Source organism: Podarcis erhardii (genome assembly GCF_964252035.2).
Source record: "Podarcis erhardii genome assembly, chromosome: 15".
Classification (NCBI taxonomy): domain Eukaryota; kingdom Metazoa; phylum Chordata; class Lepidosauria; order Squamata; family Lacertidae; genus Podarcis; species Podarcis erhardii.
The window spans coordinates 20,147,419-20,167,206 of NC_138505.1; the positions used below are offsets into that span (position 1 = coordinate 20,147,419).

The window sequence follows — 19,788 nt, forward strand, 5'->3', positions numbered from 1 at the left end:
ACTGGGTGCTCTTCTTGACCAAGGGTGAGGAATCAGATCCAGATTATCTTGCATATATCTACTATATATATATATTGGAAAGTGATTTCTGTCTGTTGTCTTAAAATATTGTTACTGAACTTGGCGTGAGGGTTCCCAGGGCAGGGGCGGTGCTCTCTGTTGACCTTTGCAAGCTAGCCACTATTTTGAACCAAGATGGTGGACTGAAACATGACTTTGGCATGACTTCACCTGTTCTTTGGCATAGGCTTGACCGCCACTCAGGATATCACCACCATGAGGGTTCCTAAGATTTGGCATGGGGTTCTTCGTTGACATTTGATTGCCAGGTGCCATTTTGAATCAAGATGGCAAACGAAAAACGTGACTTTGGATTCATTGCTCTGAAAATCGAGGGAAGTCATGTGCCAAACTCACAAATTACACCATCCATGGGGGGGGGGGGGGTTTCTACAAAATCCTGGGCAGTCCAAGCACTCTTCGCTAATTGTGAAATAAAACTGGAGAAACAGGCCCCAAGGAACATGGGATGCCCTGTGTAGCATTAAACATGCCACTTTGTTATTCCCAGTTGGTACGGTTATATTTATATCCACTAAATCACATACCAAAGAATTCACAACATTAAAACAATAGAATGCATACGGTAAAAGCACAGGAAACAATTTAAAAGCAAAAAAAGTTTGAAAACAAGCACCAATAAACCATTGTAGGAGATGTGGTTGAGTCTAATGTACCACGGTACCCTGGTATTTAATTTTAACAAATCTTATTTCTTTACATCATCATCATCATCATCATCATCATCATCATCATCATCATCAATAGAAAAGGTTGTTTGTTTGTTTGTTTGTGTAAATATGTCCAGAAGCATGTTATAACTTCCCAAGTGTGTTTCAAGGGCTATCTGATATCCTGGGAGGAAATGGTAAGTGATTTACACATGCTTTCAAGAGGCCCTGTAGTTCACTTGCTAACTTGCTGGTCGTGGTCCCAGCCATCACGTTCCCCAGCCCCATAAAGTAACCTAAAAGATCAGGCCTGGGCCCAAGGTTAGGAAGTCCAGTCTCTCTACCTGCTTGGCTCCCTGTTTTAACTACTCCCTTCTGCTCCTCCTCTTCTTCCTCCTCTGGTCCTGAGTCACTTTGGGCCAGCACTTCTCCATTCCTACTGCGCCAGGCCTGGGTTTTACAAAGCTCTGCACCCTGCCCACTGCATCCGCTCCATCCCTCGTCGTCCTCTGCCTCGCTGCATCCAGGTGGGTTTTAGGGGGCGTCACCCAGGATCATCTTCGCGTTCTCCTCCGTGAGTTTCTGCGGCAGCCGCTGCCGTGACCCAGACACCTTCCTGTGGACGTGGGCACCGTCCTTCCTGCTCCACGTTGGTCGGCCTTTGATCAGCACCTCTTACTTCCCGCCGCAGCTAGATGTTGTCGTAGGGGACCGCCAGGCCAATATTGTAGTTGTAGCCTGTTGTTTCGTTGTAAGAGGAGCGGCAGATAGGAAGTATGCTCTCTGCAGCCAGCTGGTCCACCGAGAACTCATACGCATAGATGATTCCTCGATGTCTGATTTGGGGAGAGAATAATAATAATAATAAATTTTTATTTATACCCCGCCCTCCCCAACCAAGACGGGCGGCATTAGCAATGATTAGCATGCATATTATTGTTGTTGTTATTGTTGTTGTTATTATTATTATGACTCCTTAGTCACCTGTTACCTAGAAACTCCAAGCAACTTAGATTGACAAAACATAAACATAACCGCATTATACCATTGTGGGAAAAAGGAGAACAACATTCATTTCATTTGTATACTGGCCTTCATCCAAAGATCACAGGGAAGTCCACAGCGTAAAAATACAAAATAAAAACACAAAATATGCAATAAAACAAAAGCAGAACAAACCAATAACCCGCCCCCCCACAGACACATTTAAAAGGTCACAGAAGGTTAAATCAGCCTAATGCTCGATTGAAGAGAAATGTTCTCGCCTGGTGCCTAAATGTTTTTTGGTGGGAGGGGGCAAGCCTCCATATGAAACATTAACATATTACCGTATTTTTTGATCTATAAGACTCACTTTTTCCCTCCTAAAAAGTAAGGGGAAATGTGTGTGCGTCTTATGGAGCGAATGCAGGCTGCACAGCTATCCCAGAAGCCAGAACAGCAAGAGGGACCGCTGCTTTCGCTGCGCAGCGATCCCTCTTGCTGTTCTGGCTTCTGGGATTCAGATTTTTTTTTTTCTTGTTTTCCTCCTCCAAAAACTAGGTGCGTCTTATGGTCTGGTGCGTCTTATAGAGTGAAAAATACAGTAATACAGAAACAAACACATCCTCATATATATATATATATATATATATATATATATATATGCAGGTTTTGGTGTCCTCGGGTGTCTTCCCGTGTAAAAGTTGGGGTGTCTAGGCGACGTTTCGACGAGGTCTCACTCGTCATCTTCAGGCTGGTGCTTTCGGCTTCTTGTTACTGGAACAGAGCAGGATCTCAGTGTTTGAGTTCCTATAAATACTGTAGAGGGGGTGTGGTGTATAGCCTCCAATGTTCTGGGCAGAGAGGAAGTTCCCAGGCTAGTGTGCCTTTTCTTCTTTTGTTCCTTAATTACTTGAGAGATATCTTGAGTGATTTCTTGAGTGATATCCTGAGTACCACTTAGGTGGGTCATTAGGTGTGGATTAGTTGTTAAAGTCTTTGTGTCTTGACCTCTTGAACTTTGTGAAGAGTTTTCCTGAGAAGATGGCTGTACTGTACTTAGTTGTGCTCTGGCTTGGCTTCGTGTATAGGGGCGAGCTGTGGTTTTGTGGCTTGTGTCAGCCAGATCTGTGTAGGGATTGCAGGGGGGTGCAGCATCCGGAGGTGCCACCATGGATGTGAGACCTCGTCGAAACGTCGCCTAGACACCCCAACTTTTACACGGGAAGACACCCGAGGACACCAAAACCTGCATTCCTGTACCCGTGAAAATCTACGAAAGCATATATATATATATATATATATAATTATTATTTACTGAATATATTGATGGTCTTTTTACCAAGGTAACTGTGAGCAACTTAGACAAAAATCTAAAAGACAGTCCCAAAACATCCCACCACTCAAGGAGGCCACAGATGATTAAGAGCCAAAGGCCTGGCCAAAAAAAGAAATATTTTTGCCTGGAGCCTAAAGGGGATGGTGACGCCTGGCCACAGAAAGCTTTTGCAGCACAGGTACTGTGGGACAGATTCGGCTCAGTCCCCCAAAAGCCATGGGGAAGAAAGGCAAGTCTTTTCCGAAGACTGAAAGGTGCCCAGCAGGCCTCACTGGAGAGACCATCCCATAGATGGGGAGCCACAGCTGAAAGGCCCTTCATAGGCAATTCCACATGAACTGGACTGTCCACAGGGTGGTCAATCCAGACATGGCTGCAGTCATTATTCCCGTCAACTCTATTAACCCTCCCACCTCAGTTTTGAGCATTCAGGGGCATGGCCCACTCGCATTTCCTGCTTCTCAGACTCTTAGCCCTCTTTCTGCTTAGTCAAACTGCTGCCCCTGTGGTTGGTTCTAACCTTCGATGAGCAGTCAGGTCATCATCCATGATGCTGGCGCCTCGGGGAACCTTCTCGTCAGGGATATTGGCGGTGATGAGGCTGTGGCTGTTGAACCAGATGTGGCGGACAGGGTGCCTGGAGGGAAAAAGGATTGTTGTTGGTGTTTCTGTTTAATTTTTTTTTAAAATCTTAATGGGAGTCACGATTAACATTTCTAAATATGACATGCAAGTTCTTTTAATAGTTTCTCTCCCCACCCCCACTGTTAAAAATGTATTGTCATTAAAATGCAGAGTTGATTGGAACAAAACTCTACACCCACACACACATGAAAATGCCAAGTGAAAAAAATGCATTTCCATGCACAAATGACAACATGAATGTTGCATCAGCAAGGGGTGCAGGGAACTGCCCAATATTCATAGCAAAATCAACATTTGTTATCTGCGCATCTAAACTCAATTCTCTCATTTGCAGGCGGATTTCCTATGGATACAAAATCAACACACAATGATCCATATGACCGCCCTGAACGATTTGTCTTTTTTTCCACTTTTGAAAAGTAGGCTTGTCTCCAATGAAGCCATATTCAAGAGCAGACCTACTGAAACCAACGGCCTTGCATAAATTGTGTCCGCTAACTTCAATAGGTCTACTCAGAGTAACAAACCTGGTGCCCTCCAGAGGTTTTGGTCCAGAACTCAGGCTGATGGGAATTGCAGTCCAAAAATATCTGGCAGGCAACCAGGTGGTGCCAGTTGTTCCGAAAGTCTCCATTTGTTGCTTTTTCTTGTTTTGAGTTAAATGGGTCAGTCCAGTGCAGTGGCACTGGAGGGGAAGGGGAGAGAAGGGGGTGGGTCTCCATTCAAGCCAATAATAATAATAATAATAATAGTATTTTTGCTTTTAGCACCACCCAATGGACAATTGCTGAAGTGCAGCCAGATTCCTGAAGCAGGGCAAGGGGGGAAGTCAGCTTCAGCAGATGCTCTGAGAGCCTCCAAGTGGTGCTGGACTCCGATTCCCATCAGCCCCAGGCAGCATGACCACGGATGATGGGAGATGGAGTCCAACATGGTTCCCCCATACCTGACTTATCAGGGCTAGGGTTAAACCTAGTGCTAGTCCTGCCCAGAGAAGAGCCACTTAAATTAATGGACAGAAGTCAGGCATCCAAAATCCTTTTAACCAGAGATGCCAGAAGCAGGAATTAAAGGGTGCACTCGGGTATTTTATTATATTTGTAAAAAAATATTTAGATCCCACTATTCCTAGATAGAGAAAACAACCGCCACCCCCGAGCAGTTTGCCATTTATACATAAAGTCATACAACGAAAACCAGTGGCAAAGAGTTCTGCAGGACTGGGCTGATAACACTCAAGGCTTGGCTTCTAAATGAACCTCACTGGCACTAGAAATCACCGAATCTGGGATGTAAGCATTCAAGCAGCCCCTGTAAGACAGGGCAATGCCACTGAGAGTGGAATTAACCATTTGGGAGTCCCAAAGCATGGAACTAGACAAATACATTTTTTCAAAATACATAACCACAGAGCAGCTGAGACCATATAACACTGGTCCTGAGAGACCTGCATTGGCTCCCAGTACGTTTCCGAGCACAATTCAAAGTGTTGGTGCTGACCTTTAAAGCCCTAAATGGCCTTGGCCCAGTATACCTGAAGGAGTGTCTCCACCCCCATCGTTCAGCCCAGACGCTGAGGTCCAGCTCTGAAGGCCTTCTGGCGATTCCCTCCCTGCGAGAAGCGAGGTTACAGGGAACCAGGCAGAGGGCCTTCTCGGTAGTGGCGCCCGCCCTGTAGAACACCCTCTCATCAGATGTCAAGGCAATAAGCAACTATCTGACTTTTAGAAGACATATGAAGGTAGCCTTGTTTAGGAAAGTTTTTAATGCTTAATGCTGTATTGCGTTTTTAATATTCAGTTGGGAGCCGCCCAGAGTGGCTGGGGAGGCCTGGCCAGATGGGCGGGGTATAAGTAATAATTTATGATGATGATGATGATGATGATGATGATTGCAGTAGTCTCCCCTCACCAAAGCTCCACCTGCCCGCCTCCTTACTTAGCAGGTGCTGCTGCTAGTCAGCCTCAGCGTTGCCCCTTAGGCAAGTACCCGCCCCCCTTGCTGTAATGGACCAGCCTCCAGCAGCAGCTGACTTTACCTGGCATGGATTTCCCAGAGCTTGGTGCCCATCCTCTGGTCCCACACACAGACCAGGCCCTCTTCCCCTCCACTGACGATCTTCCAGTCATCCATCTGCACAGAAGAGACTCCCAGCTGGTGGCCGTAGAGGGAGCAAACGGAGGCGCTTATGCGGAGGTCAAAAACCCTCACCCTAAGACAAAGACAGAAATGCAGTCAAGTCTCGTGTCACTAGCACAACCCCAGAAGAGATGGATCCAGCAAGATCTACTTGGAACCATGTTAGATTCCATACGTGCCGACAGCCAGCCTCTCTCACTAGTTGAGCCATCTATGAGAGGCAGTGTGGTGCAGCGGTTTGAGTGCCAGAATTAAGACCTGGGAGAGCAGGGTTCAAATCCCCAAGTCGGCCACAAAGCCTGACCCACCTCGCAGGGTTATTATTGTGGCCCCTGGGAAGGCCACAAAGCAGGGCACAAGTGCAACAGTGCTCTCGGCTCCTGATTCGCAGCAACTGGCATTCAGCAACATGTTGCCTCTGAAAGTGGAAGTAGAACCCAGAATCGCCATTGATAGTGTTAGCTGCTATGGGAGGGGTTCCCAAAGTGCGGTCCACAGACCCCTTCATCCAGGTGGTCCGCAGCACATCTGCAATTAAAAATCATGTAGCACCTAGGACAGCGCATGACAATTGCCACAAGAGGCAGAAGAATCCGTCAACAACCTCAGCAATTTTTAAGTGGGGGGAAATGGTTTGGGGACGGCTGCTCCAATTATTATTATTGTTATAAGTTCCCCACCCATCGGACTGCGTTTCCCCAGTCATTCTGGGTGGCTTCCAACATACAGTGGTACCTCGGGTTACAGGTGCTTCAGGTTACAGGCACTTCAGGTTACAGACTCCTCTAACCCAGAAATAGTACCTTGGGTTAAGAACTTTGCTTCAGGTTGAGAACAGAAATCGTGCGGCGGTGGTGCGGCGGCAGTGGGAGGCCCCATTAGCTAAAGTGGTGCTTCAGGTTAAGAACGGACCTCCAGAACAAATTAAGTTCTTAACCCGAGGTACCACTGTACAGAAAAGCACAATAAAACATTAAAAGGCTTCCCTATACAGGGCTGCCTTCAGATGTCTCTATGAATTTGTCTAAACCCCTTAAAAAAACTTAAGAGTTTTGCTGGCTCACGCCAATGGCCCATCTAGTCCAACATCCTGTTCTCACAGCGGCCAACCAGATGCCACATGGGAGGCCTGCAAGCAGGACCTGAGTGCTCCCCCCACTTTGAATATCAGCTGCTGGCAGTCATATGGCGCACGGCCTCCGGCAATGGAGGCAGAACACAGCCGTTGTGGCTAGTGGCCACGGATGGCCTTCTCTTCTGTGGGTTTGTCTAAACCTCTTTTAAAGCCATCCAAGTTGGTGGCAATCATCACTGCCTCCTGAGGGAGCCCAAATTCCACCATTTAAGTCTGCACTAGGGGAAGAAGTTATTTCTTCTGTCTGTCCTGAATCTTTCAGCTTCATTGGACGGCCCAGAATTGGACGGTGTAATATGTTGAAACCATCTTGCCCTGATGAGCAAGCTGGCTGCTGGATTCTGCACCAGCTGAAGTTTCTCTAACCATCATTAGAGACGCGGGTGATGCTGTGGTCTAAACAACAGAGCCTAGGACTTGCCGATCAGAAGGTCGGCGGTTCGAATCCCCACAACGGGGTGAGCTCCCGTTGCTCAGTCCCGGCTCCTGCCAACCTAGCAGTTCGAAAGCGCAATGTGCAAGTAGATAAATAGGTACTGCTCTGGCGGGAAGGTAAAAGGCGTTTCCATGCGCTGTTCTGGTTTGCCAGAAGCGGCTTAGTCATGCTGGCCACATGACCCAGAAGCTGTACACCGGCTCCCTCGGCCAGTAAAGCGAGATGAGCGCCGAAACCTCAGAGTCGTCCACAACTGGACCTAACAGTCAGGGGTACCTTTACCTATAATGTGTTGCAGTAATCTAACCTAGAGGTCCCCGGAACAGAGATGGAAGAAGTTATTGTGAGCTACTAACACTCATGAACCCCTCTCTCTGTGCTTCCTCTAGGGAAGTGAGGGGCATTATGAATATACACCGCAGCCTAGCAAAAACATCCAAGGAAGGTGTGACATGGAGTCAGTCAGGGGTGCGGCCTGGGGAGGCAGAGAGGCTGGGAGAGCTGCTTCTCAGCCTGAGGTTTCCCACTGCTGGGTTCAAAGAGGCTGTGGGAGAGTTAAGCAAGTGCATGGATGCAGGAGGTAGGGCTTAGCAGTCTGATCATCCAAAACCGCTGAAGATGAAATCATTGCAGATTGCCAAAAAGAGGTGTGTGTGTGTGTGTGTGTGTGTGTGTGTGTGTGTGTGTGTGTAACAACGACAGAGCCCAGAGAGTAGAGCGGGAACCGCCACAGAGGCTGCTGGAAAAAGAATGGAAGCTAATCCTTTGGAAATGATGAACTGCGGAAGAAGGGAGGCCCGAGCGGATGACAGGAGGACACTCCCTGTGCCAGCACTTCCATTGTTCAGGATCCCTGCTCCGATCTGGAGGCTGTTCCAAAAAAACAAATCCAAAGCTTCCCCTCCTTCCCTCCCTCCTCCCCGCATTGCCCTTCTCTAATGAAACCGCCCGGCAGGAGCCTGGGAATAGCTCCGTTCCGACAATTAGAACAAAAAGGAGGACAAAGGCTTCCGACCGGGTGGCATCCATCTGACAGGCTGGAGAAGGGAAATGAGCGTGCTCAGGCAGGCTGGGCCACGCACAACACCTCCGCTACCGCTTGTCAGAGCATCCACAGATGGAGTAAACAAAGCCTGTCTCCCGCTCTTCCTCTTGCCTTGGTGGGGGGCTGCGCAGAGCTCGGCACTGGGCGAAACCGAAGCGCTGCTTCCAAGCCCCCGTCCATGACAGCGTGCGGCCTGGCGAGCTGCCCGCCGGCATCGCGTATGATAATCAGGCCACCTTCCATCTACCGAGTCCTGGCTGAGTCGTCGCGGTTTCATTTGCAAGGACCTGGCTTCCAGGCATCCGTTCCCGGGGGCGGGGGGGGGGAGGCAAAAGACACTTTTCGAGTTGTTGTTGCTTTTGTGCGGTGGGGAAGTCTTACCAACTCCATCTCCCAGGCTTTGGCTACCAATGCCAGAGCATTGTGGTTCCGCAATGATCAAACCTTGAAAAGGATGGAATTCGGGAGCTGGGTTTAGGATTTAGGCACCTGGGAATCTCAGGTGCTGTCTCTTCTCCCCCCCCCCCCCAGCCATGAAGCTCACTGGGTGATCTTTAGGCAGTTACTACCTGTCACCTAACCTACCTCACAGGGTTGATGCTGCTGTTTTTTAAATTAGTTTTTATTAACGACTGTGTGTTAGAAAACATAGAACTACGCTATATCGCCAACCAAGTGCACCACATAATCCCACACATCCTGGAAGGTGAAACGAAACAATGGGTGCGCTTGGAGGTAGATAAAACCAGAAAACCCCCACTATGGTGTACCCGTTCCTCAAAAACAAACCAAGGAAAATTCCTGCAACACTAAACAGGTTCACACGGCCCATGCTTAAAGGAAAACTGGCCCAAACCCCATCCTCACTGATTCCCCTGGCTCACAAGGTGGTTGTGAGGGCAAAAGGGTGAAGAAAGAAACATGCACGCTGCTCTGAATTGTGTGCATGAAATAAATATAAATTTAAATGAAATGAAGCAAGTATCTAGTCCTCAGGCCCATGGGGAGAGGCTTGGAAGTACAGTGGCACCTTGGGTTACAGATGCTTCAGGTTACAGACTCTGCTAACCCAGAAATAGTACCTCGGGTTAAGAACTTTGCTTCAGGATGAGAACAGAAATGGTGCGGTGGTGGTGCGGAGGCAGCAGGAGGCCCCATTAGCTAAAGTGGTGCTTCAGGTTAAGAACAGTTTCAGGTTAAGAACGGACCTCCGGAACAAATTAAGTTCTTAACCCAAGATACCACTGTATGGACAACGTCCGATAACTCTCAGAAGCTGGAGAGAGGCTAAGTGCTTAAATATGTTTCCATTTTTAATTGTGTTGCTTTATCCCTGATGTGTTTCCTGCCCTGAGTTTCTTTGGGAAGAAGGGTGGGAAATAAATTTAAACCCTCCTCCTCCAGTGCACAGGAGATGGTGCTTTACAGCTACACAAAACCACTTGACCCTGGGTTTGGAGGAAAGGAGAGCAAAAGGTGACACGAAGGAAGTGTAAAAGAAATTATGTACAGCATGGAGAAAGAAGGTAGAGGAAAGTTTCTGTCCTTACCACCCCATCTCCTAACACAAGAACTTGTGTTCTTCTTCATGTGCCTCCTCCACGAGAGGTCTGGAAAGTGGCAACACGAGAACCTTTTGTACGGTGGCTGCCCATTTGTGAAATGCTCTCGCCAGGGAGGTTCACCTGGCGCCTTCATTATACACTTTTAGGTGCCAGGCAAAAATAGACAGACAGACAGACAGACAGACACAGAGAGATAGAGATAGAGATAGAGATAGAGATAGAGATAGAGATAGAGATAGAGAGAGAGAGAGAGAGAGAGAGAGACAGACAGACAGACAGACAGACAGACAGACAGAGATAGTCGTACCTCGGAAGTCGAACGCCTTGTGACATTTTGGCTCCTGAACGCCGCAAACCTGGAAGTGTTCCGGTTTGCTGACATTCTTTGGAACCCAAATGACAGACGCGAGTTCCGATTGGCTGCAGGAGCTTCCTTGGTTTCCGAATGTTTTGGAAGTCGAATGGTCTTCCAGAACGGATTCCCTTTGACTTCCAAGGTACGCCTGTACTCAGGATCGATTTGAAAAAGCACTTCTTCACCCAGCACAAAGTTGAATGATGGAACTAGCTCCTGCAGAAGGCAGTTAGGTTCTGAAAATCCAGAAAGGGGAAAAAACATGCCTTTGAATCTGATCCCGGACCAAAGTGCCACCTGAGGCCTGATGCATTGGGGGGGGGGGGAGCAAGGTACAGGGAGGGAGACAGGTGTGTGAGAAGGGGAGAAGGAAAGAGCAGGGAGCTATTACCCAGCTGGCCTTTGGCCACCGTGCGACATCCCTTTGGTGCGGTGTGCTGGACCATTTAAATAATTAACACCCTGTCTCTCCCCCCGCCAAAAAAAAAGAAAGAAAAAGAAAAGGTGGCGGGGAGGAGGGGGAATCTAAAAATTGGATGTGGAGGGATGTGGGTTTTTTTTTTTTTTTTTTTTGAAAAAGCACTCTAATCTTTACACGCTGATGACTCTGAGCGCTTCTATGTCTGCCAACAGACACTGAGCAGGGGGGGGGGAGAGGGGGGGAGAGACGTAAGACTGGCCAAGATGAGGAGATAAAGGGGTGGGGAGCCGCAAATCAGCTAAATAGGATCTGGAATTCATTCACGTGAAAATCCTTTTTTGTTTTGGCCACCTGAGAGACATCAACTGCAACCCAACCTACATGATTGCCACTGTTTGGTGGTGGTGATGCCGAGGGGGTGGGGGTGGGCTGTCTTTTTGGCACGTGCGATTCTCCCTTAGGTTATTTCCCTACTTCAAAATTTCAGGAAGTGAGGTTTAAAATGCCAAACTCATTTCTTTCTCCTTTTTTTCCACGAGTGTCCGCAGGAAAGAGGAGGGCCTCGTTCCAAGAGGCCTCGCTGGGCAGAACACCAACTGTGTCCACCAAATGGCTTTCAAAAATATATTATTTTGGGGGGGGTGGGGAGAAGAGGAATAAAGGAGGGACTCTTCCCGCAGAGCTTGCAAAACAACTACAGGACAGAACAAAGCAAAGCGAGGTGTGCTGTCCAGCCATGACCTAATATTGCGTCTGATTTTCTGAAAAGTTTATGCAGACTCTTGCCTCTGGTATACAGTGCAATTCCGTGAAAGGCAACAGGAAGGCTGCTACAAAGGTACAGCCAAGTTTGGGGTGGGGTGCCAAGATCCAGGCTGGCCCAAGACATTTGGGAAGGTGTTGTACCTCGGTGGCAGAGCATCAATCCCCAACGGCATCTTCAGGCAGGGCTGGGAAATACTCCTGCCTGAAATCCCCCCAAGAGCTGCTGCCAGTCAGCGTAGACCAGGGATGCCCAACAGGCTGATCGCGATCTACTGGTAGATCCCCGCGAGGTTTTGGTAGATCGTGGTCGATCTCTGGATCCCTTTCCTTAGCGTCATTAAAACTGACTCCTGCCCCGCCCCCTCGCCACGCCCTCCATTGTTGTATGATCTCTGGAAGGGAAGATGGAGATTTCTCTGTGCTGCTGTTTTGATCCATTTGTGAGTGAGTAAAAAAACGGATTTTCACCTCCCTAAAAAACGCACTCAACACCTTTGAGCTGAACCCACCCCCCCAAAACAAGGGTAGATGACTGTCAGTTTTTAATTCTGAAAGTAGATGGCAGTCTCTTGAGAGTTGGCCACCCCTGGTGTAGACAATACTGAGCTAGATGGACCAAGGGTCTGACTCAGTGTAAAGCAGCTTCCTGTGTTTTGGTACCGGATGAACATTACAAGATGGCGCCTCCCTGCCGCAGTCCACATGCAAGAGTCCACCAGACTGGTTGATTCGTGTTACTGGGTGCACTGTGGTTCGGAGCAGCATGGCAGGTTTGGGGGCCCAGGACAAACTGCCTTTCCCCTTAGCAACCTGCCCAGTTCATCTGAGGCCCTTTTCTGCATGCCACCTATAAGGGAACTCTGGAGGTTGAACACGGCCCTTTCTGTAGTAACCCCCCAAGTCTATGGAATGCTGTGCCTCAGGAAGCCTGCCTGGTACCTACTCTCTTTTTGTCCTAGGCACCAGGCAAATACATTTTTTGTTTCCTGGGCACCTGGGTGGTATCCACCGTTGAATGTTTTTATTCTGTTTCTGATGTGTATATTTTTATTTACTGGATTCTATTCTCGCAAACTGATTCGGGACTTTTGGGTTGTATACAGTGTTAGTCCTACTCAGAGTAAATCCATCAACATGAATGGGCCTAAGTGAGCCTCGCCTGTTAATTTTCAACGGGTCTTTGAGTAGGACTAGCGTTGGAGGCAACCCTTTTTATGTGTGGGAAGCAAAATAAAAAGCTTGATAAAGCTAACCTGACCAAATGGGCCGCACACAGCTCAACGTGTGCCGTGTGGGGTCCCCTGCCCCACCTCCTTGGGTGTACCTTCTGTCCTTGTTCCCAGCCACCAGCAGGGAGGGAGGGCTGTCCCGGAGATTGACGCAGGAGAAGTCCCCCAAGGAGCTTCCGAGCTGCGCTGTGCACTGTCCCGTTTCCAAGTTGTAGAGAAGGATCTGGGGGGAAAAAACACACCATGGGAATGCAGATTGTCAACCAAGGGTTAGGGGAAAGGGTGGGGATCTTCTGGCCTTGCAGGCCAGTCTTCGCCTCCCAGGGGGTCCAAAGTAGCCTGCACAGCTATTCCCTCCCCCCGCCAAACCTACCTATCCATTAGGTGACATCACTGGGTCACAGATTCTATGATTAAGAATCTGTCTCTCTGATTAAGAAAAACCAGGAGTTAGGACTGGTTCCTCTCCCCCAGGAGGTTCCTTTCCTCTTTGTGCCCTTCCAGCAACTATAGACTTGTTATCTCTTAAAATTAACAATATTGGGGGAATATATAACATTGAAAGCTGTCTTATACTGAGGCCACCCTGAGCCAGGGACCTTCTGCATGCAAAGCAGATTCCCTATCACTAAGTTACAACACTTCCCCAATGAGAAATTAAATTTAACTTATAACAGGGGCTGAATTGCCGGCACAACCATACACAGTATTATTTGGATATGTTGAGGATCTGGTTTTGCAGAATTGATAATGTGTTTGCTAACAGCTGCTCCTACAGCAAAATGCTATAATGGAGTGCTATCCCTGTGTTAGAAGATTGGAATGGGAGACTATGGGAATTGGCTAATTGGCTCATATGATAAAACTAACTAACCTTGCAAGAGTGAGATAAAGGAGTCAACCTAAGACGTGAGAAAATATCTAGCCATATACCGTATTTTTCTGTGTATAAGACACCCCCTGTTTTTGGGGACTCCAAATTAAGAAAATGGGGGGAATTGTATCCGTGTATAAGACAACCCCCAATTTTAAACATATTTTTTAAAGAAAAAAAAAACCCTAGTCTTATACACGGAAACAATTTATAGCTCAGATATTGAGAGGGTTGTATCCAATGTTAATGGTTGCCAGAGCAGACCCACTGAATTAATGAACCTGACTTACTTAGGCTGGTTAATTCCAATGGGTCTCCTCTGAGTAGGGCTTAGTTGGCTACAACCCAAGGTCTCTCATTTCCGTGATTGATTTCACTTGCTTGCTTGGCTTTAATGTATTTTTATGCGTTAAAAATGAATTAAGCATACTTATACATGGGTAGGTGTATACCTGTACAAGTAGATACCGATACTTATATATTGCAATCAAATAAAAATAGGAGGAAGAAAAAGAAGAAGAATTTATATCCCTTTATTATTAACTGTAAAACAGTCCTAAGGGAGGATCACAGCATGCACATCTAATATCACCTATGCATACAAATACATGTTCTGCCATCTGTTGAAAAAAGTCAAGGCTGATCTTCAAACGTTGCAGAAAAGCATCTTCATATGGCTCCGAAATCAATCAGTGATGGCGGCAGCCTAACATGCAGGGGAAGCGTGTTCAATCAAGAGGGTACCACCACCAAGAAGGCCCTGCTGACAGTCCCCAACATCTAGACTCATTAGATGTCTAATGCTAACCCTTTCCTCCCCAGCTGTGACTCCCCCATAAATGGTCTCCCATTAAACCATTTAGACAATTAAAAAACACCTCCTATTAGCTTCAAGAGAAGCATTAATTATGGCACAGGGGAGAAGTGAGGAGCAGAGGCCGAAGGTCAGACAAAGAGGTCCCTGGAGCCATATCCAACATGTGGACTGGCAGTTCCGCACTCTGGCTAAAGAGGGAGAAAGTCAGCTGGGGCTAGTTAGGTTTGATCCTGTTGACAAATTTGCTGAGAGTCCCAAGCGCTGGGTGCCAAGGAGGCACCCATCTCAGTCTGAAGTTCTAAGATGGCAGCAGCGGCGACTCAACAAGATTGAAGGCAGGTTCACAGGGAACCTTTCGATTTCAGAACCGAGGGCTCAGCCTGGAACGCGCGTACCAAACAAACAAACAAAGGCGTCCCAGTTTACCACCAGAAATCAAAAAGCTTCTGGACCTGAAGCGGGGACTGATCTCCCCAAACGCTGAATAATTCAACGCGCCCCAAACGCCTTAAGACGGCCTTCGCCGCGACTTTGAGTTAAAGCCCTGGGAGATTAGCAAAGCGCAGCATCCATTTCACGGGCGGGTTCTGCTCCGCGTTACAAGTCCCTTAACGACCTTTACCGCCTCGCACCCCCCTCTCGCTCTTTTAATAAGGCTGAGCAAATGGGACTTCATTTTCGCCGGTTGTTACAGGAGAGCAAAATCAATTATTTATGCCCTGGCTTTCCCTTTTGTTCAGGCAACGCATTAGTCTAATGCCACCTCACCACGACGCAAGTTGGGCGAGCTGAGACCTTTGAACTTTGCTGGACTGTGGAGCGGGTCAGCAAGGGTGGGGGGTGCATGGGGAGAGAGATGCAGGCAAAGGGGGAGAAATGCAATTTAGGGGATAAGGGGATAAGGGCTTTAATCCAGAGATGGGGAACCCGTGGCCCTTCAATTGCTGGGGGACTCCGGCTCCTATCAGCCCAAGCCAGCATGGCCAATGGCCAGGGATGATGAGAGATGTAGTTTGGCAACATTTAGAGGACACCAGGTTGGGGAAGGCGGTGTTGGCTCAATAACTAAGGTTGCAGCCATGCAAACAGTTAAAGCAGGCTTCCTCAACCTCGGACCTCCAGATGTTTTTGGCCTACAACTCCCATGATCCCTAGCTAGCAGGACCAGTGGTCAGGGATGATGGGAACTGTAGTCTCAAAACATCTGGAGGGCCGAGGTTGAGGAAGCCTGAGTTAAAGGTACATTTATTCGGGGCGGATAAAAGACAAGACTTCTTCATGCAGTGCAATGTTAAACTATAGAACTCACTTCCCCAGGAGGCAGTGATGGCCACCAATCTGGGTGGTTTTAAGAGAGGACTGGGCAAATTCATGGAGGGGAAGGCTACTGATGGCTACCAGCCACAATGGCTATGCTCTGTCTCCATGGCTGGAGGCAGAAATGCTTCTGAATACTGGAAGCCACAGGAGGGGAGGGGGCTCTTGTGTTTGAATCCTGCTTGCAGGTTTCCCACAGGCATCTGGTCGGCCGCTGTGAGAACAGGATGCTGGACTAGACGGGTCACTGGCCTGATCCAGCAGGATTTGTCTTATGTTCTTATTCCATTTTAACAGCCTTGGCTCCCCACAAAGAATCTTGGGAACTTTAGGCTGCCCCTCACAGAGCTCCAGTTGCCAGGACCCTCAAACTACAGTTCCCAGGATCCTATTCTGCTGGGGGGGGGGGACGAGAGCTATGACTATGAAAGCCGTAGAAGAGTGCTTTGAATGTGCCGAGTGATTGTGGCTTAAGTGCACATCCAGCATTATTGGAGGCTTATTCCTGCGGCCTTCCTGGTGACATTGGACTCCAACCTCCGTCAGCCCCATGCAGTGTGTGTGGCTAATCATCACATCGGCTGGCTAAACACACACACACACACAGCTTGGAGATAAGGTGATTTGTTTGATTATAAGATTACAGATGAGCTAATATTCGAAAGACCAAGATCAACGAGAGAGAGAGAAAATTGGGGGTGGGAAACAGTAAACCTATCCAGAAGAAGCAGTTATGGGGGGGGGGAATGAGAGGTGTGTGTGGAATAATAAAAAAGAGGGCATAAAGAAGTTAATATGTATGAATAATGGATGTTTGATTTAAAAGCAGTTTACTCCAACATGATGTAATTTTTTGACAGTCGGCCAGCCAGACTATCTTGCGGCTCTTTGCCAGGGGGGAGTCAGCGTTCTAGCGCAGGGAATGCTACCTCATCGAGGATCACGCGGGCAGCGCGGCGGGGAGGGACGCACATCAACTTCCATGCCATCCCAAAAGTGACTTTCCGTACACATACACACTCTCTTCTCACTCAGGGGCCGAGCATACCTGCCGACCGCTCAGAGGAGGCCACCTTGGGAAATCAGGCGAAGCGGTAGTCCGCCTTCCCAGCCTACGGCAAGGCTAGATGCTCATGGTGCAATGATAATTCTTCGCAGCACCTCCGTGCAAATTAACAGAGATGCTATTTTCAAAACAAAAACACTCAGGTTTCTGGGGGGTTTTCCCCCTCTTTCCTTTTTAAAGTTTGAAAAAGAGAGAGAGTGTGTCAAAGTGGCTGGCACAAAGCTGCCATCGCCAAACTGAGCCAGGAGTGAACCCGGATGTCGGTGGTGAATTTTGCCAAAGCACCTGCAGCTCCTGCTGCTTCTGCCCTGGACCTCGTTTCCCTGCGTGCTGCCTTGCCAAGCGGAGTGGGCGACCGAGCCAGGCTGGGGTTAAGATGTGGACAGATGTCTGCCGGAGGCAAGGAAGGAGGTTGCGAAACACATTTAACCTATGGACAAAGGCAAAGTGGGGAGAGAGCAGCCGCCCAACGCTGTGGTCATTTCTCTCACTGAGATGCGAGCAGCGAAACAAGGACTACAAGCTCAGGGACTTGCTCTGCTGCGTTTAGAGCATTAAACTGGGGTCTGTGGACCCCCAGCAGCCCACAGGATTCATGTAGCATGTCCGTGGATTTGTGGTCGAAGGCACACTAAATATACATATTGGTTTCCGATTGCATTTTCATTACTTCTTTTATTTCTTTCATTGTATTGCACTTTGAATTCCATGGGATTCAGAGGGCAACAGAGTAAACTATAATATTTAAGAAACAAAATAAGTGATTAAAAATGCATATTAAAATCAGCCAGGATCTAGCAGGCAGAAAAACCATTAAGTGGTCCAGCAAGAGACCCCCAGCAACTATCAAGTGGTTCTGCGGGGAGGCAGGCAGGGAGATTTAAGGAACCACTGTTCTAGAATATATCCAAAGGACTATAAATTATGTTATGAAAGACCAGTATCTATTTCCCTTAGTAACAATGAGGGCTAGAAACTTTCTCACTTTTTAAAGTGAACTTTATAGCCTTGGGATTCTGCGAGATCTACTGGACAGCTCCATGGTGAATCATAGAAGCACAGTATTGCAGAGTTGGAAGGGACCCCAAGGATCATCTAGTCCAACCCCCTGCAATGCAGGAATCTCAGCTAAAGCATCCATAAATATAATGAAACAAATTAATTAAGGAGACTAGTTTTTAGACAATGGGGCTGAAAATCAAGGGCACAACATACACACATTTCTGTGAGGCTGTTTTGGTTCTGCTATGCTGCAGCGATAGGGGAGCAATACAAGAAAATGCTTCTTCTAAGAATAAACAGCAGCTTTCAATATTTAAATTTTTGGTTCTCAAAACAGCATCCACAGAAGATTAGCATCCAAGTTATATCAACCAACTGGCAAAAAGACACATCAGCAAACCAGTAAGTCTTTGATCGGTTATCAGAGCAACGTAAAATAAAAGGCTGGTGTGATTTTTATGGCACAAAAAGAAGCACATCGTCTCGACAAGCGAGCTCCTGCTCATCCAGTCCTTCTGCCAACCAAGTGCAGCACCTTGGCCCAGGAAACCAAAAATGAAACATGACTGCTGAGCGGGGGAGACGGCTCCATCCCTCCAAAACAGGCCAAAACGCAGTGATACGTCTCTCGCATCAACCTGGAGATTGATCATCGCCTCCTGACCACCATAATCAACCCATGCAAAGTCCCTTCACGTCTGGGGAATAATTATCATAATAGACATTCGTAATTAAGTTTCCGGCGTGATGTCAGCCGGAGCGGGAACGCCAAGCAAGCCGGTGTCCTTGTCAGAGACATCCTTACCGTCTGGGTTCCTTCAGCCCTGTTCCCCCTCATTAGCATACATGCCCCTCGCGAACCATCTGCCACCGCACACCAAAAAGACCTCAGACCTACATTAGGAAACCACTCCGAATCCACAGAGCGCCATTCGGGAGGCTCCCGCGGAGCTCTTTCTTCTGGTTCCATTTGGGGCATGGACAGGGCACTTTTGTTATGATGCCAACGCCAGCCTTGTCCCAGCGCTCCTCCTGAATGTTGCACGGGAGCAAAGCTCTGATGTTGCTTCAGCAACAGCCAGCCTTAGATGGAGCCATATGTAGAGAGCAACAGCTTGGCAAACGCCACCTTGGCTGAAAGGTACAGGGGCCCCATCAGCTCCAGGGGTCTTGTACCCCCAATGGAAAGGGGGACACTTGAGCTTTAACGGGGAGTCCTTTAAGGGTGGCAATGTGACATTCTCACCAGCTAAACATTGCAAAGCATCGTGATATACCAATCTATCACAATGTCTGAAATAAGGATGGAGCTATGTAGAAAAATTGCCTGCTTCAGTTTTCCCAACACTGTGATTTTTAGCAACACACACACACACACACAGAGAGAGAGAGAGAGAGAGAGAGAGAGAGAGAGAGACATCATGATTTGCAATATATTGCCAGGCCAAAAATTATGAAACCACTATCACGATATAGACTTCAAACCGGTTTTGGATGATATATTGCCCAGCCCTAACACACATCTTGATTTGCAACATATTGCCAGGTCAAAAATTATGAAACCAATAGAGCGATATGGACTTCAAACTACTTTTGGACAATATATAAATATATCTTCCAGCCCTATTCCTCAACCTTATCCCTTGAAGAAAGGCACTCTTAACTCCCAGGGTCAGGAAAACCTTGGCCTTCTAACTAGGTTTGAGGGAACTACTTTGCCGCAGTAAAAAATAAACACCGTTGGAAAGGTAAGCAGAGAGATCAGACACAGTGCACAGAGCCGCTGTTATCATTTCCTCTTGAAATCTTTATGAAACATGCACACTTTGCCACCTGTAATTGTATGAGGCACCTGTGGTGTCGGCAGGAGCATCCTTTGGCTGACCAACACAGACAACATGCATTGCAACATTTATTTATTTTTTG

At 47.8% G+C, this 19,788-nt stretch overlaps 1 protein-coding gene across 3 annotated transcripts in view; it reads right to left on the bottom strand.

Moving 5' to 3' along the window:
* Positions 1-435: 435 nt before the first annotated feature.
* FBXW8 (F-box and WD repeat domain containing 8) overlaps positions 436-19,788 on the bottom strand; it is a 64,846-nt gene continuing 45,493 nt past the window's right edge. For 2 of the 3 annotated variants that reach the window (XM_081841910.1, XM_081841909.1), the window contains 4 exons: positions 12,882-13,009; positions 5,735-5,908; positions 3,572-3,688; positions 436-1,567 (listed from right to left, as the gene is read on the bottom strand). In XM_081841910.1, the coding sequence (XP_081698036.1) occupies positions 1,423-1,567; positions 3,572-3,688; positions 5,735-5,908; positions 12,882-13,009 (564 nt within the window). In that variant the 3' untranslated portion in view covers positions 436-1,422. The remainder of the gene's footprint in view (positions 1,568-3,571; positions 3,689-5,734; positions 5,909-12,881; positions 13,010-19,788) is intronic. The other variant, XM_081841911.1, reaches the window with a different exon arrangement.